General features: G+C 35.0%; 1 protein-coding gene across 2 annotated transcripts in view; it reads left to right on the forward strand.

Moving 5' to 3' along the window:
* The window catches only part of Ref1 (RNA and export factor binding protein 1), a 93,463-nt gene extending 75,598 nt beyond the window's left edge, over nt 1-17,865 (forward strand). The window contains exons 5-6 of one of the 2 annotated variants that reach the window (XM_081751173.1): nt 14,012-14,071; nt 16,940-17,865. In XM_081751173.1, the coding sequence (XP_081607299.1) occupies nt 14,012-14,028 (17 nt within the window). In that variant the 3' untranslated portion in view covers nt 14,029-14,071; nt 16,940-17,865. The remainder of the gene's footprint in view (nt 1-14,011; nt 14,072-16,939) is intronic. The other variant, XM_081751172.1, reaches the window with a different exon arrangement.
* Nucleotides 17,866-19,090: the final 1,225 nt, after the last annotated feature.

The following is a 19,090-nucleotide window of genomic DNA, read 5'->3' on the forward strand; positions in this document are numbered from 1 at the left end:
AATTGTAGTGCTACACCTTCAAATTTCAATTTTAAGAATTTCAGCAGAATTTGTCCATTTTTTCCACCCAAGAAAAAATTGGTACCATTTAAATAAACGACGGAAGGCCATTCCAAAATTTGGGCAACTTCGATCACCTGTCGTACGACATCTCCAAATTCGAATTTTGACTAGCTCAGAATTTTGTCCAATTATTGTCCATTTTTTTTCAATCCAAGAAAAAATTTGGAACCATTCATATTAACAAAATAGGTCCATTTGAAACTTTGGCCATTTCGATCACCTTTAATGCGACATCTTCAAATTCGAATTTAATTAGATCAAAATTTTGTCCCGCTTTTGTACATTGGTGAACCACGAAGAAAAAATTCTACAATTGAAACAAACGTCAGAGTGCCATTTAAAATTTTGGCCACATCGATCACCTGTAGTGCTACATCTTCAAATTAGAATTTTAACAAGCTTAGAATTTTCTCCATTTTTTCACATTCTTGAACCATTAAATATATATATATATATATATATATATATATATATATATATATATATATATATATATATATATACAGGTGTATATAATCCAAATGAACGAGGGAGGTTCATTTCAAAATTTGGTCACTTCAATCACCTGTAGTGAGATTTCAAATTCGAGTTTTAATTACCTAGAATTTTTTTTGAATATTTGCACATTTTTACCACCAGGAAAAAATTTCCAACCATTCAAATAAACCAGGAACGAACATTTAAAAATTTGGTCACTTCGTTAACCTGTAGTGAGACACTTCAAGTTTGAATTTTAACTAGCTTTGTGGTACAAAACTCTACAAAAAAACAGTGAAAATTCTAAGCTAGTTAGAATTCGAATTTAAATGTTACACTACTGGTGAACGAAGTGGCCAAAATTTTGAAATGACCCTCCTTTGTTAATTTTGAGTGTCGAAATTTTTTCTTGGTGGTACAAAAATTGACAAAATCTTCAATTAAAATTCGAATTAGAAAATGTCACACTACAGGTGATCGAATTAGTCAAATTTTGAAATGATCTTCCTCGTTTATTTGGATAGTACAAAATGTTTTGTATGTGGTACAAAGATTTGACAAAATTCTAAGCTTCATAAAATGCGAATTTGACCATGTCACACTGATTGATGTGGCAAAATTTCAAATGGCCCTCCCTCGTTTATTTCAATGGTACATAATTTTTCTTGGTGGTACAAAAATGTACAAAAATCGGACAAAATTATGAGCTATTTAAAATTTAGATTTTGAACATGTCGCATTACATGTGATTGAAGTGGGGAAATCTTGAAGTGGCCCTCCCTCGTTTATTTGAATGGTACAAAATTTTTCTTCTGTGAACAAGAATGGACGAAAATTGGACAAAATTGTGAGCTAGTTAAATTTCGAATTTGAGGATCTGTAACTACAGGTGATCGAAGTGTCAAATTTTGAAATGGTCCTCCCTCTTTTACTTGAATTTTATAAAAAGAATTTCTTGGGTGGACAAAAATGGACAAAATTCTGAGGTAGTTAAATATCGAATTTGAAGATCTCGCACTACAGGTCATCAAAGTGGCCAAATTTTTAAATAGCCTTCCATCTCTTACTTGAATTTTACGTAAAGTTTTTCATCGGTGGACAAGAATGGACAGAAATTGAACAAAATTCTGAAGTAGTTAAATTTCAGATTTGAAAATGTGGTTCTACAGGTCATCAAAGTGGCCCAAATTTTGAAATATTCCCCCTTTTTAATTTGAATGGTACAAAATTTGTTCTAGGTTGGACAAAAATGGACAAAATTCTGAGCTAATTAAAATTCAAGACCCTGTTTCAGGAGATAACTTCTAGAAGATTTTTCTTTCGGTATTTTTATCCTGCCACAGGACCACACAATTTCACATCTACACACACACACATCAGTAGCAACTTTAACTTCCGAGACGGGTGACGTGGAAATTTTGTTCTAGGTGATTTGACACCGTTATTTATATCTTACCTTGGAAGATATTCGAAGCCGATAACAAAGAACCATTTCAAGGTCTTGAATTTATTTATTTTAGAAACTTGGAATTCCATTTATGACGAAAGTTATTGCACGTCAAAAATTACCAATTTGGTCGTTTCTTTAAATATGCATTTATATGCAATAATGACATAAACATGCACTAACCTCCGAAATATGCAAATATATGCACTATAAAACTCTACTATTTTACCCCAAAACAGCTGAAACGAATTTTTGTTTAAAGAGCATATCAATATCATATCAGGAAAAAAACATGCAAATATGCAAAAATCCGAAGTCTAGTAATCACGGATTCATGGTTGGTTTTCCTATAGGTCTCGGTCTCCCTCTACTCATGTGGGAAAATCAAGCAAAAAAAGAAAATATTAATTTGTTATAATTTCGTTGTTTCTTAACCAAACTGAATGATATACATGACAATTTAAAGACAATTTATTACTCTTTTAAAAGGTACACAACGTTGTTCTCAATTATTTGCCGTTTACTTGTTATTAAAAGAAAAATAAAGAACACATCATAAAATGTGCAAAATTTAAAATAAAATTATTTCTCACGTTATTATTTGCATTGACAAGTAATAATTCTTGTCAATTTTTAAAAGAAATATTGTTTTCTACTTCGTTTGGTGTTTGTTGCATGAAGATTGGTCAATTAGTTTGGGAGATATAGGCTTTTAAAGACAGCGCTGTGCATTCGCGAAGGCGGCCACCTTTGATAGCCACCATATTGGATTTGGATGAACGAAAAAAAATGGCAACAGTGTCAGAATTTTAAAGCATCACCGAAAGGACAAAAATTAAATGTTAGTTCAATTTTAACAAGAAATGCACACGGATGTGTAATTTCAGACATAGCACACCCCACTAAAAGCGCTCAGCATGCTTTTTTTGTGTATGTGTGTATGATTATTTCTTTTTTCACTATTTGTTGTATTACACTCAATTCCGGTTTCGAGACTAATTGTCTTAACTATGATATATAAACAATGGAATAAACGAATACAGAGTGGGAATAAAAAAATAATTTCTTACCAAAATAATGAAAGCATATACAAAAAAGTACACTGTAATCGTTTGCGAAACGTTTCGTTATATAGGGAGATAAACAAGTAGAGAAAATAAAAAATAGAGAACAAATTAGTATTCGTAAAGCGTTCAGGTGAGCACCGTATTGGAATATAAGGCTCATATGGTGTTACCAGGCTTCTCCGGTTATACTCACAGCCCTATCTGTCCTTTTTGCCAATCCACTACTGTTGAACATACAGTATTAACACCGCAAACTCACATACTTCGAGGCAAATCTTTTCTTTCAGCAGAATTCAATCCGCGAAAGTTTTGTGTTCATAATTAGAAGATTCTCATCTCTTAGTAGAGCTCTGCGATAAACCTTTGTAACTCCGTCGACTTTGCCGTACCTTCTTGCCCTCGATTATGTTTTCTTACTTTTACCGCTCTGGAATAAAAAATTAAGAGAGCTAGAGCTCCCTCGTGACTATATGGTTAGCATACACGTCTTCGGTTGGGAAGACGAATTCGATTCTCGGCTGGAGCGTATATGGTTCGGACCTCACGTTAACTGTAGATCCACATTTCATATAGCCTCCTCGATGCTGAAAGAAACACTTAACTCCCAATCCAACCAACCATCGAATACAAATCTTTCTTGGCCCCATTCCTGAAAATTACCATTAAAATAAGTCTCGCAATAAGGTTATATCTTCATCCGTACAGCATTAACCTCAACCAGTCTGCAGTCTGTCTTCGCAATATCTTACTCTGACCTAAGAGAATCTTATTATATGGCCTGATGTTGCCCCTCCTCTTGTACAAGTAGCAAGCTGAACTGAACACCGATTTGCTTTCCTTTACTTGCAACCTACGCTGGGAGAACAATCCTTCTCACATATAAATACACCCCAGTACCCAGAAATTCTTGTTGTTGGGATCCAACCTATCACCATCTTGCCATCAGATAAGGGGTTTACACTGTGTTCATGACTTTCTCCGACTCCGACTTTTTCCACTGTGTTCATGACAACTCTAGAGTAGCTTTCCATCGCATCCATTAGAGCAGACCTGTGCAAGATGATTCCACTCATTACTTTCTCGCTAAAATCCCATGTTACTTAGCCAGCCATAAACCTATTCCGAGCCGCTTTGCATTTTACTTCAAAATCGCGTATAACCTAAATTCTGTTTTCCTAAAATCCACAAAACCCGGCAACCTAGGAAGAGCGGTTGTTTCCAGTATTGATAACTCCACTGAATGCATAACTGTTTTCCTTGATTACCATATGGAACTACACGTTCAGCCTCTCTAATTATATCTCAGACAACTCTCTTCCTGTTTATTATTCGTTCTATCATGAAACCTCTACCTCCTAATATCTTCCTAGTTTCAATAGACGCACTTCAGTATACAACAATAATCCCACATAGTCCACAATTTCAGTTCCCTTAAAGAATTCTTAGAACCCAGCGCATAATTCCTAATTCAACTTTCCCAGTTTTTCCTAACTATGGCCTATGCCTGTGCGGGAGAATGGGTTAATACTCGGGTGACTACTGGGCTGTTTCATTTCAAATAGTGCAACGGGTGCCCATCGACCATTTTGAATTCTTATGGAGAATATATATATATTAAAGACGAACATGACTAGAATACAGAAACAAAATAGTTTTGGTCTCTGATGATTTGCAACAGTGTTACAACCGCTTAAAAAATCACCACAGATAGTTACTTTTGCAGCAAAGTGAGGAATTGGCGTTTTGAAGGTATAATTAAGAAAGAACAAAAAGTGCTAGAAACCATTTTTGTTGTTTATTTTATACTGTTTTCAACTCTTCCAAACCTATCAAACAGAGACATTAGAGGTGTAACATAAACTGTAACAAAATTGTTGAACTTAAAACCGTTTTTGTGCACATATTTCGGATATTTCCTGTGCCTAAATGAAAACACATAAGATTTGTTTTATGCGAGGAATAAATACTATGAAAACATGGCATTACAGTAAAAAGATTATTTCCTACCTATCTGTATACCACAAGTGAGAATTTAGCATGAAAAAAGTGAAAATTTCAAAATTAGACTAATTTCAAAAATTTCTCAAAAACCCCATCTTGAATTTTCATGAAAGTTACACAAAGTATGCACACGACATTGTTCTCCAATCCTGTAAAGACATACTTGGTATCATTTTTATGTGAAGAGAGATATGCATTTTTATATTGCAACTTACACAAGGTGTGAAATAATAGTAAAGTAGTGAACAAAGTGTGGGATTGGCAATACTGCTTTTGATTTAAGTTCCACATCCAAGGTGTTATATCACCATAGTAACAATGTAAGTAAATAAATTGACCAAAAACAGGTTAAAATCTAGTGTTAAAAATACGTAACTGGCTAACAATTAGATCGTGAAAGGAGTCTGTCATGCTCACATTCACCGCATTCAAAGATAAGCGATTGCTGCTGAGAAGAGTTCAGATACTTCAGCAAGTGATACTTAGGTCATGCGCTTCGATTTTGCAGAGAACTGGATGGTTGTGTTGCAGGAAGAGATCGAAGGTTATCATTCGCAAACATCCCAAATCTCAAAAATGAAATTAAATTTTTGAGTTTTACGACCCACTGTTACGCCGACTAGGCCAGAGGAAATAGTGATGATGAAAAAGGAATGAAATGATGGAATGAAGAAAGCGGGAGGAAACGAAAGAACCCCGAGGAAACTCACGCACACGGTGTTTGTCCACCACAAAGTTCACTTGGCGCGAGCTGGGATCGAACCAGGGACCCCATGTACCGGAGGTGAACGCTCTACCACACCCAGATCTCAATACTCTCATATGTTGGATACTTTCATGGTATCATACATAGCTTTGCAGTAGTCAGTGATGACTTGGCTCATGATCGTGCGCATGCACTATGTACTGTCCAGTTGATAATGAGTGATATCTGCACTGTATGATGAACACATTTTCTACCCACGTATTTTTATCTGAGAGTGCAGCCTCCCATTTCAAAAACAGATTTCAGTTATTTGAGCTACAACGCATGAATGACAACGTTGCAAGAAGATGGCTACTTTCAGCTACTGGGCATGGAAAATGCCCCTGTAATGGTGCAGATGGTTCAGTAAAACACTGTGCAATTAAATTTAATCTGCAACTGCAACATAGCCTATTGACGCAATTAGAGATGCAAGAAGATTCGTTGAAACTGTCCATACATTCATGAAGAATACAACATTTCTGTTTTTAGACAAGTGTACTATCAAAACCTATCGTTCAATTAAAAGGAAAGAGTAGGTGAATGTGAAATCAGTGACTAGAATTCAGTCCAGCCGCTTTTGAATTGCATCACGTGAATTTTCCATTGCCAGAACTGCTGCTCATACAAAGAAACTTAGTTTCGTAACCAAACCTCGATATACTGTATGATTTTGTATCGTGTGTATTAGACACAGTGGTATGCAGTGGCGTAACTTAAAGCTTCAGCGACCACCGTAGCGCTTAGTTATGCATCCCCTACTTTCTATATATTTTGCGCCCTACTTTTTATATATTTTGGGCTCCTGAAACTCGAGCGTTCGCCCGCGCCGTGAGCGTTGCTGGGGTGCTATTTACGCCCATGGTGGTGTAAGGGACAAATAACGCACGGATCACTCAAACTGGAAGTTGTTACAATCTCTCTCATGACTCCACATGGTACTGCAACTGGTTTCAAATGGCCTCCAGTGCAAACTGTCTGTACAGTTCCCATAAGAAGTGTGCTGCTCAAGATTTTATTCCTCTATTCCCACTGGACACTGCTCGTTTTTACAAAGAGTCTTTCCTGTTAAGATTGTGAAATTGGCTCTTGATCCAAATTGAGTCGCTATTGGCCAAAAAGGTTACTCTTGACCTAAAACTACCTTAAAATTTTTGACCCCCTCCCCTTACTGAATTATCGTATTATACATGCTCAAAATTGAATATTTTTTAATTTTGGTGGGGTGGTCCAAAAATTTTGAAGTTTCACAGATTGCAGATACTATCTAGATGCAAATGTGCATTGTTTTTTCAAAACTATCGATGCGTATTTTCTTTCTTTCTTTTTTTTTTTTTTTGACTTGAAAATTTCAAAAAATTGTAGACAATTTTTTTTTTGGGGGGGACACGTTCCTGATTTTCTGGTTAAAAAAAATTGTTATACCCTTAGGTACAACATATATTTTTTTCGGGACCTGAAAGTGATGGCAACATTGTCAAAAAGAAATAAAACTGAAAACAAACTTGTTTTTCGCACAGTTTTTCCACCATTTTAGGGCCCTCAAGGTGAGGGCCCCCTTCAAACAATCCTTTCCCAAAGTTCACAATTTTCCTTTCTCTTGCGTCCTTTCCGCTTCTGTCGTTTTTCGGCTGCTTCGATTGTGTCCATTTCGAAACAGAACACCAAATATATCTCCGTAACAGTGCTTCCACTTCAACCTACTCTTGCACAACAAAGTTACAAATAGCTCGCACTGGAGAGCGCTGCCGGTAGAGAGCGCCACTGAAGCAAGCACTGATAGATACGAGGAACCGACGCGAGGTATGTGTAACTTTGCAAGAGTCGATGGAAGTTGAAGCACTGTAACGGAGATATATTTGGTGTTTCTATTTCGAAATGAACACAATCGAAGCATCCAAAGAACGACAGAAGCAGAAGGGACGCAAGAGAAAGGAAAATTGTGAACTTTGGCAAAGAATTGTTTGAAGAGGCCCTCACCTTGAGGACTCGAAAATGGTGGAAAAACTTACGAAAAACAAGTTTATTTTCAGTTTTATTTCTTTTTGACAATGTTACCATCACTTTCACGCCCCGAAAAAAAATATGTTGTACCTAAGGGTATAACAAATTTTTTAACCAAAAAATCAGGAACGTGTCCCTCCCAATTTTTAAAATTTTTTTTTGAAATTTTCAACACGCAAAAAATAAAACACGCATCGATAATTTTGAAAAAATAGCACATTTGCATCTAGATAATATCTACAATCTGTGAAACTTTCAAATTTTTTGGACCAGCCCCACCAAAATTTTCAATTTTGAGCATGTATGATACGATAATTCGCTAAGGGGAGGAGGTACGAGTCAATTTTTTTTTTATTTATTTATTTATTTATTAGGTAGATAGGTTTAGGTCAAGGGTAACCTTTTGGGTCAATAGCAACCCAATTTTGATCAAGGGCCGATTTCACTATCTTACTAGGAAAGATCCTTTCTAGCAACTCAAGTAAAGCTTACAGAAAACGGTTTTACACAGCTGTGATATACTGGTAAGTGCTTACATAAAATAAGTCTTAGTAATTACTGAACCTGTTCTTGGTCAATATATATTAACTTACATTGTTACTATGGTGATATTAAACCTTGGATGTGGAATTTAAATCAAAAGCAGTGTTGCCAATCCCACACTTTGTTCACTGCTTTACTATTATTTCACACCTTGTGTAAGTTGCAATATAAAAATGCATATCTCTCTTCACATAAAAATAATACCAAGTCTGTCTTTTTCAGAATTGGAGAACAATGTCGTGTGCATGCTATGTGTAACTTTCATAAAAATTCAAGATGGCATTTTTGAGATATTAATTTTTGAAATTAGTCTAATTTTGAAATTTTCACTTTTTACATGCTAAATTCTTACTTGTGTACAGATAGGTAGGAAATAATATTTTTACTGTAATGCCATGTTTCCATAGTATTTATTCCTAGCATAAAGCAAATCTTATGTGTTTTCATTTAGGCTCAGGAAATATCCGAAATATGTGCACAATTTTTTTTTTTTTTAAAAGCAACAATTTTGTCACAGTTTATGTTACACCTCTAATGTCTGTTTGGTATGGTTTGGAAGAGTTGAAAACATAGTATAAAATAAACAACAAAAATGGTTTCTAGCCCAATTTGTTCATTCTTAATAATACCTTCAAAACGCCAATTCCTCACTTTGCTGCAAAAGTAACTATCTGTGGTGATTTTCTAAGAGGAGGTAACACTGTTGCAAATCATCAGAGACCAAAACTATTTTGTTTCTGTATTCTAGTCATGTCCGTCTTTAATATATATATATTTTTCATACAACTTCAAAATGGTCATGGTACACATTTGGCTATCACGTGTACGATTTGAAATGAAATGGGCCCACTGCGAAAGCTATTGTGGCCCGGTACACACAATAGGCTCCCCTTGCGAGACATTCACCCACGAAAACCACCAGGAGAGGCTGCGTGACACCCTTAGTGCTAAGGAGGATCAGTCGATTGGCGTGCCAAGAAAATACCCGCCGCAACGTGATACGGGCCACAGATTCCACCTGTGCGGAAAGCCCGTGTACACCACCTGGTACCACGTAAAATTGGCGAACATAAGACTAACTGGAGGAAACAGTATGAAAAGTACCTGGCGGGTTCCAAATGGAAAAAACTTCTCACAATGGATGAATCATATGTCCATCTCACAATGGATGAATCATGTGTCCATCTCATTGCTGGTCACGTTCGGGCGATCACATACCGCGGCATTGACGGCAAGGAGCGCAGCAACTTGATTCGTCAGTGCAGGGAAAGTTTCCTTCGTCGCTTTATGGTTATTACGGGATTCGAATATGAGGGCAAGTTGCTGATATGTAAGATGGAAGATGGGTGGACAAAAACGTGAAGGCGAATGCTAGATTCTTCCAAGAATCCAGTCTGACACCTATCTAGTGGACAGAGATCCCACAATTGTATGGAATGGACGCAAACCAGGTGATGATCCATATGGACAAGACTTCGAATCATACCGCCAGAAATCACTACGTTTTAACAGGAAATGGCAGAGGAATTAGGAATTCGGGTCATTCCGTCTGAAGACGTTACTGTGAAAAACCCAGATGTCAGTCCAATGAATTTCTGCGCATTTGGACTGTTCGAACGACGTCTTCAACATCGCCGCCCGCCCATCCTGGAGAATCTATGGAAAGCGTGCAGGGAGGAGTGGGACGGAATTCCCATACCTGTCCTGCGCCGGAGCTTGCTGCATTGAAAAGTGCGATGCTCAGTGATAGTCCACAGTGCTGGGAGTCCAATAGAACATGATCGGTGGTGGTAACGCGGTATCTCTTAAGATGGGTACCTGTCAAAAATAGTCGGATATAAGACGAACAATCTGTAAAATGTATCTGCTTTAAGCCTGGCAATGTGGCGCTCACCTGGATACTTTTTATTTTTTTTTCTTTCTTTCCTGCTTTCTCACGTCCCTGTCCTATTAAATGTTGTAGTGAAAGCGTTCTTCGTGGAAAAGAGACAAGACTACTCGTAAATTTCCATAGATTTGTAACGATTCGTCATGCATTGCAGCGCTCAATCCCTTCAGCGAAGGCGGAGGTGGGGTATTTGCTCCCGTAGTCTGAGCTCCAGAACTGACCACCCCCAATGTTGACGCATTAATATCTTGGAAAACGGAGTTGTTTCCCGGAAGACTGTATGATGATAACTTCGACATTTAAAATATCCAGGTGATAACTAGAAATAATGCACCTTGCGATTGTAATCATAGACTCAAAGAATACTTGGAAATTGCGGTTTACTGCATCACAGAGCCGCAGTAATGCTGTACGGTAAGGAGGAGATATAATTCAGAGCATAAGCTCCTTTGGGTATCGGTCACAAATACACATTTCTTTATTGAAAAAATAAATTAAGATAGGACTTACGGAACCTTATTAAGAGTTTCCACCCACAGGCAGTCCATTTACTTGTTCTCGGGTCCACTGCAATCCGAACGCAGATTTTTGCAATAAATTCTTCCAGCTTGTGACTGAATTTCGCATTCACTCTACGGTCTTGATAATACTTTCAGTGTTCATCGATCCCTTCGCTGAAACTTCTCTTTCGTCTTTCATCTACTATTGCTTGACGTTTTGTTCTATAGGCACTCACCTCCTTGGAAAGTGTTTCACGCGCCAAACTTAACATACCGGCTACCTCAGGTACACTTGAGAGCAAACAGCTACAATTTGTCTTCAGTCTTGTACTTCAACAGTTCTGTTTTATCCTACCTGACGTACTAAAAACTATCACTTAACACACCAAACAGCAGACAGGTGCTGCACATGCATCTTCAGTATGCCCACTTGACACATATTACATGTTCAAAACTTAGATATTTTCATTCCAATTGAGTCAGAATATTTAGTTTTTAACGTGTGTGTTGTGTTGAAGAACGTTCTTACTGATGTAAATGGGTACTGAAAATTATACTTTTCAGATTAAACTGAAAATTCAGAAACGCACTTATCAGTCCCTAAAATACTACAAAAGTTGGATGTTTGTATATTTACAGAGAAGTTACTTCCGGTCTATAGTAACGATTTTCACAAACGACAGTAGAGTTACCTAGCGCAAAGTGAATGGCATCATATATGTCGATATGAGGATCGACTGGAAAGTTTCCGGTCTTAACGGGAAGCGAGCTGCAATTTTATATACGTTTTGCATACTTTCCTTACACATGAATGCACTTTCGCAGTAGTACTAAAGTTTCTCTAAACCACTGGGAAAAAAATCCCAGGATATGTAAACAGTCATATACAGCATCATAATAGCTTCGTCCGTGAAATGCTTATCCTTGAGATGTGTCTTCATGGCAGGGAGCAGATGATATGAAATGCTAAGTAGGATAAACAGGGAGCATGTTCGATCAATTCGGAGCCATACGGAACAGTGTCGGAGGTTTGTAGTAGTCTACATTAATGGTCTGCCCTTTGGACAGAAGATGGATGAGAACACCTTGTGGATCCCAGAAAACTGATTCCATCAGTTTCTCCGTTGAAGGTCGGAAACAACTTCATCGGTGGAGGAGATGAAAGTTTCCATTGTAGTAACTGCTATTTTACCTCTGGATCGTCATAATGATTCTATGTTTTGTGAAATATGACACAAAAGTGCTCGCATCAGAAACGCTGCATAGTGTATAGTATGCATTTCAAGTTTACATCTTAGAGAACCACTTGTTTTTGATCAACTGTCAACTTTCGAGGAATCCAATGCATCCTTGGGAATGGCTAAATGTGTTGCAATAATTTATTGAAATCTGCGACTTGACGTGATCAAGTTACAATTTTTTGATGTTTTCGTTGGAGGCACTCTGTAGCTTCCAGTTCGAAGTTCGTTTCCTGACGGGAGCTCATGTGATTCAGATTCCACGTTAAGCTAGAGAACTACACTTCATATAGTCTTGCTGCTGAAAGGAAAGCTAAATTTATCCAGTCGAATACACAATACTGTTAAACTCGAAGTACCCTACAAGTGTTATGATTTGTGGTTGTTTTTCTGTTAGAGTTTTCTTGGTGTTCACATTTATGATGGCGTTGTGAATGCACAAATACAAAGTGCATCTTAGGACAAAAATAATGTCTTCGGGAAAGTTTTAACAGTGAATCCTTTATTTTTCAAGACGATTCTGCTCCTTGTCAGCATACCAGAGTTAGAAATCGTTAAATGTTATCGTTACATCATTTCTTGGCCTTCACCTTAATCCAATGGAACACTTGTGGAGTGTTTTAACGGATGAACTTCGTGCAGAAAACCTTAAACTAAAAGTGAGTTAATTAAAGTAGTAAACAACATTTGGTAACATTGCATTTCATTAGACACATACAACCCCAATGCTAAACAGTGTAATGACGTTCTAATCGCGTGGATATCCAATCAGATATTAATTAGCTTGACAAATGTGATGAATTTCACTTCATTAACAATGTACGTAACATTTTATTAAATATCATCCATTGATACAAGTATTAATTTCCGTAAATTGATTTACATTCTGCGTAAGATTTCCTGTAAATTGATGTATATCATTATATGGTTATGCATATTTAGGCAAAAACTGTTAAATCCTTGTTGGCGCACAAAATTATGATTATTGCCGAGTAATCATTTCCTCAAGAACCATAATTTCCTAACAATGTTAGGGAGTTTATCAAACTAATAATTCTGATTTTCAAATTTTTAGAAATAAAATACATGTGACAGTTCTTTCCTTCTCCGGCCAACAAAATATTTGGCATCGATCCTGCTGTTAGTGTAACTGAGGAACAGCGTTCTACTATAGAGCCGTGATTTTCTCTGAATTATATTTACAGAAGAGGAGATCGCATTTGGTGTTTTAATAACTATTTTCCAACTTAATTTCCTCAGAAGTAGTAGCATTGCTTTAAGAAAATATTTTTGATACTGTAGTTTAAAATGTTTAAAAATACGATAATCAGCTAGCTCATGTTAACGGAAAACTCAAATAATATAGTTTGCTTTTAGTTACAGTCCCAACATTTTAAAATCCTCTTGGAATACCTATCAATTTCATTACAGAATTCAATAATGCAGTTTTTAAGTTTATGATACGCTTTTCTACATTTATATAAATGGAAAAAAGATGGCAGATTTAGGATAAGATTTAAGTTGCTCTTTTTCTGTGTTTGTATTCATATATAGTATATTAGTTTATTCTGCATCATTAACTGAATACTTCATGTATTGAATTTTATTAATTATATTAGAAATATGTTAAATATTATCGCGATTTGCATGTTGTTTCTTTTCCAGCAGTAGTATATCTAGCGTCTCAGTGTTAATAGCTCAAATGTTTAATATCGTCAATTGTGATATAACACCATCCTTGTAAATTATGTGATATCACTAATATGTAGGGACACTTGTTACTTTGAGGATTGTAGATATTTGAAAATACACGTACTTTAACATGATGTGTGTACTTTTCGATGAAGGAAATTGAACTTAAGCTAATTCATGGCGATACTGTGTACTATATATGTATGTATATGTTTGATAAATGTCAGTTTAATTTTCTTCAAGATTTTATTTAGGATAATCTGAATTAACAATGTATTGTACAAATATTAGCTGAGAGAACCGTGGTATGGTGGCATTAATTTCGTCTTTTTCGTTTGCTCTTCAGTATTCAAGAGGAGATGATACGAAAACTTAGATTACTCAGGGTCGAACCTGAGAACAATTGGTAAGTGAAGACTCCGAAGTTGTTTACTCGGCGAACGAAAAAAAAAAAAAAAAAAAGGAATACAGGCAACAAAGATAGATGTAATGAAGTGTAATTCTGTGGCGATTATTATTTATGCGAAAATTTATAGTAAAGTTAATGTTACTGTTTTCCCCTCGTATGTAATTTAAAGACTGCAAGTGTTCCCCAACACCTTCGGTTCGCAGTATGCTATAGATTGAAATCATGATTAATTGAAAGTTTTAATTGTTTACATACAACTTTCCTTTTTTAAGTTTGCTCAAGCAACTTCCGGTTACACAAATAATTATACTCAAATCTATATATATGATTACGGCCTGTTAATGGTAATATGATTCATGCGGGTTGGCGGTAGAGGTTGTTATATATTGCATTGTCCTAAAGATGAATGGTGACAACTGTCTGCTGTTTATATACTGTGTTCATATTGTTTAGTTTATAAATTCAATTGTGCCTGACATGGAATAAATACTTGTGGATTTAATATAACTAAGTACAAGCTTATATATTAATGAAAGGAGGAAACAATCGATTTAAGCTTATTTTTACACACCAACTTCTTAGTAGATCAGAAAGTGTTCTCAATATATGGACAATGGATTGTTCAAGGACAGCAGCTTGGCTGTGGTACAAACCATGTGGTTTGAATGGAGAACACCGACTGCATGAGTGAGAGAGTATTGGCTGTTCTGGGAAGTGGATTGGGTGACGTAGAGGTTAACGCATCAGCACGGTATGCTGGAGATCCCGAGTTCGAATCGAGGTCCAGTCAGATCGCTTTTTCACTCGTTGTAAGTTAATTACAAGCTTATTTACATTTAATACGCTCTTGCTTTAATAATGAAACGCAAAGCATGTTCATATTCAGCGTGATAATTATCCAGTTTCAAATAAAGGCAGGCAGCAACCTTAGCATAGCGACGATTGTTAACTATTAACAATTAGTGTTACAGACTGAGATAATTTTATGTTATAAATGTATTTGTTAAACAGTTTTTTTTTTTTTTTAAATGAACATAACGGTATTAATAAAATTTGTTGTAGAATTCTCAGAAATAATGCAGGGTATTTTCTAATAAATATTAGTTGTCAGAAATTTTAAGTATGAACCTTCATTACATCATTTTTTCGTTGCCTGTAGTTGCTGATTTATGATAATATTACAAGATTCCTTATTATAATTATTATTATCATCAATTCAGTATGTTACTTTAGTTTAGAAGTAATTTTTTAATTTTAATTTTGATTATAAGCATGGTGAGTTCTTTAAATGGAAGCGATATGATGGTTACAATAAGGAATCTATTCTCTTAAGTATATGAGAATAATTTATAATTCAGTTGTTGAATCGCATACTTTACAAAGGAGGTGTTAGTTTATATTTCTTTCATGTTTTATTTATATAATTTTCTTCCCTTAAATATAGCTGGTCAATACAATGTCAGTCATTCAATTTTTTTCCCCCAAGCTGGATGGCTAATTTAAAGAAATAATAATGGCATCATCTTAGTATTTTATTTTCCATAATTTGCTTTATTTGATTCTTATCACAGTCATTTATTTCGAAGAGAAGTAGGATTAATAAAATGAAATTTTGAGCCTAAAATGTAAATATAAGTGGCAGATAGAGGAAAATGAAAAAGGTGGCGTTTAGAAAAGAAGACGGCTATGCTGGTTTCCCCAGGTGTTACGAAACATTGAGAACTTTTTGTGGATTTGCTGCAAAATTTGAAGTAAACATGTCTTAACCATGATCTTTTGCCTAGTTTATTTTAATAGTTGGGCAAACCAACCTAATAATAGTTTATTTGTTCTGTTTGTTACGAAGTTGGAATTCAGGTCATTCAGACTGAAGACTAATGATAATCTTAACGTTCATTTCTCTAGGGCTAGTATTGTGCGTCATAGATAATTACCAGTGTAATAATTATACTTCTTTTTATTAAATAAATATGATTGATCTTTTTTTAAACCGAAATTAGTGTTTTCTTAGACATGAAATAAGTTCCGTTATGTGTCGAGTTGGGCATTATTTCCTGGATGAATTAAAATCATTACATGTTGTTACTATACTAGTTTCTCATCTTTTACTAACAAGAAAATCTCAAAATAGTAACTTTTTTTTGTTAGTATATGTACATATTTGTTCATAAACTAACTTGTTTTCCAACTATTTTGAAGGATATCTGCCCTAATAAGTTGAATTAACGGTAAAGACAATTTTTTTACAAGTTTTCAGGCGTTTCTGATGAGTGATTAAGACAGAAAGTGTTAGTTCTTCATAACTCAGTCGAGTCTGTCTTCAATTGATTTATTATATGTAGTTTTTTCTCAACAGTGTTAGTGTGTTTAAATTGGATAGTGGTAATAATAGGCTTTGTTTCATATATGCATACAGAGCAAAGATCAACTGAAGTTAATTTCAGGTTTGGTGCCTTCGAATTAACAATTTCATAAAAAAAAAATACCTGAAATTTATTAATATGCTTGTTTTGAGTCTTTTTCTGTCCAAGTACTTGATGGAATTCGTTGTAGAAATTATGAAAACGCATCATGAAAGATCCATGCTTGATAGTAACGTTTTCAAAGTAATTTTTGCAGTTGAACCGACAAAGTAATTCGTCGTTGGTGTATTCACAGTTTGTAATACATGTTGTATATATGATGGATGTAGATTAACTGAACGTACTTTTACTTTCAGAAGTGTAAGTTGGGACATAAGAATATGTGGAAGGTGAAAGTAAATAGGACAGTTTGAGGAGAAAAATTGGTGTATTGTAAAAGTTTAGTCAAAAAGCTAACACTTTATTTTTACTATCTTCCCATTGTAATATTTGTTCTTTTCAGGTGCCCGAGGAGCTGGTGGTCGAGGTGGGGCACGCACCCAAAACAAGAAGGTACCAACGGCAGAAGAATTAGACGCAGAATTGGAAGCTTATGTGAATGAAGTGAAATAGAAAAATAGAAGAAAACGAGTGGAAGCTTTATTCTCACGAATAAAGAGAAGAAAATGTACAGACGATTGGTTCAGCTATCCTTCATATAAGCATTGTGCGATTTCATTTTTTTCTTTTTTTAAGTGATCATTATTGCATCAATACACCAGACATTCCCACGTTAAGTGAGGTAACTGCACAGGTTGTTTGGTTACAAACAGATCTTAAAACATAGTGTTGAAACTCATTCTTTTTCAAACGTGTGTCGATATGTCACTCACATCTGCCGTAATTGAACTGGATTTTGTTCTTATTTCAATGAACAAGTATTTTTAAAAGAAGAGATTCATTGACGATAATGTTTTATTGTAAAAGAAAGAAAAAAGTGAAAGCTGTTTGAGTATTGTTAAATATCGTTGTAATCATGAATGCTGTGTATTTGAAGGAGGTTTGTTCCTGAACCTCTTTGAGATTTGTTCGTTTTTCAAGTCTGAAAAGAAAACACACGCAAAAGAATGTAATGTATGATATACTTGGATGTATGACGTGTGTATGTATGTATGTGTGTGTGTGAGAGAGAGAGAAATATGGAAGATTTTGCGTGTATGCGAGATTGTGTGATCGTTTAGCTTGTTTGAATGGTATAATAATAATTATTATAAATGAGGAAAAACAAGGTGTGTAAAGAGTATGTAAGAGTATATCTTTGTGTGAAGGACTTCGTATGTTTTATCTTTTCTTGAGAGAAAAAAAAAAAAAAATAAGCTACAAAAAACGTTAATCTTCAAAAAGTATGTAGTATTGAAGTAAGACATACATAGTGTTTTCTATTTTAAATGTGAGTTTCTTTTTGTTTCCTTGTCTGTATATAGAAGTACCACAAAATAATGAAAACAGAATCTCACTAGGAGGCGGAAGTTCATGACCTAAAAATATAGATACCTGACATAAAATGCTCCTAAAAAACATGGAAAAATGAACTAAAAATTGTGAAAAGTGAATATTAAATTCGTGGCTATAACTTAAAAAAGAATGTAACAAGGAACAAATGATGTGCATATCGCTGATACCAGAAAAAAATACGTAGCTTCTTCGATTGAAATAAGTAAGTTTGATTTTAAATGATGAAAATAAAATAAAATGTAAATTTAAATAATTTAATAAGACAAATATAGTAAATTATTAAGCATAAAATTCACTAATTTCTCACATCTTGGCCTACTATATAGCATGGTGTGTTTCGGTGTTTACTCGTGACTGCAAAGATAAAGAAATAGTGCTGCCACTTCAATCGTGTAATTATTGTTTAGAATTACACTGTATATGAAAAATCGGAAAGTGAAAATCGAGGACACATTCCGTACGGAAGGGGGACTATTTATGCACGTTGCCTCTTCACCAAAGTACAGAACGTCATAAATCATTTAAAAAATATTTCACATATAGAAAACAATTTTGAAAATATTTAATGAAAATGAAAATTCCAATTTTTTTCTTTGTTGCAGTGCATCACCGTTGTCTTGACAACATAGGAACAAGGACTAGTATCAGTAGTTCAGATCATTTTTTATTTTGCTTGTAAATTGCTATCATATGAGAAAATGTTTTTACATTGGTGCGAAGTCTGAAGCGTATTATCAAAATAATAATAATAATAACGACAAAAAAACCTTAACTTACAAAAAAAGGCACTGAAACTTAGGGAAAATGACAAGAAAAAAGCCTAAAATCGAAGAAAATGACCTAAAAGTTGAAAATTAACAAAATATGTGAAAACATGCACTTTAAAAGTATTGTTTCCAGTACGAAGTGCAATATTACGTGTATTTGATGGATATTTTGCCCGCGATACCAGGAAAAAGATTATATTTTGTCAACTTCCGCCTTCTAATAATCACACGCACAGACTGAAAAGTAAACGCTAAGCACTTTCCTAACATTCAGCTAAGTAATTTACTTTTATTTAAATAAGTTAAGAGTGCTTTGCGGCTTCAATCGGTAACTTTTTTACAATTGTTAATCTCTCATTGTCATTATTAGCATCTTCCTTCCTGTGAAACTA

Source organism: Thermobia domestica, chromosome 3 (assembly GCF_964235325.1).
Source record: "Thermobia domestica chromosome 3, izTheDome1.hap1.1, whole genome shotgun sequence".
Classification (NCBI taxonomy): domain Eukaryota; kingdom Metazoa; phylum Arthropoda; class Insecta; order Zygentoma; family Lepismatidae; genus Thermobia; species Thermobia domestica.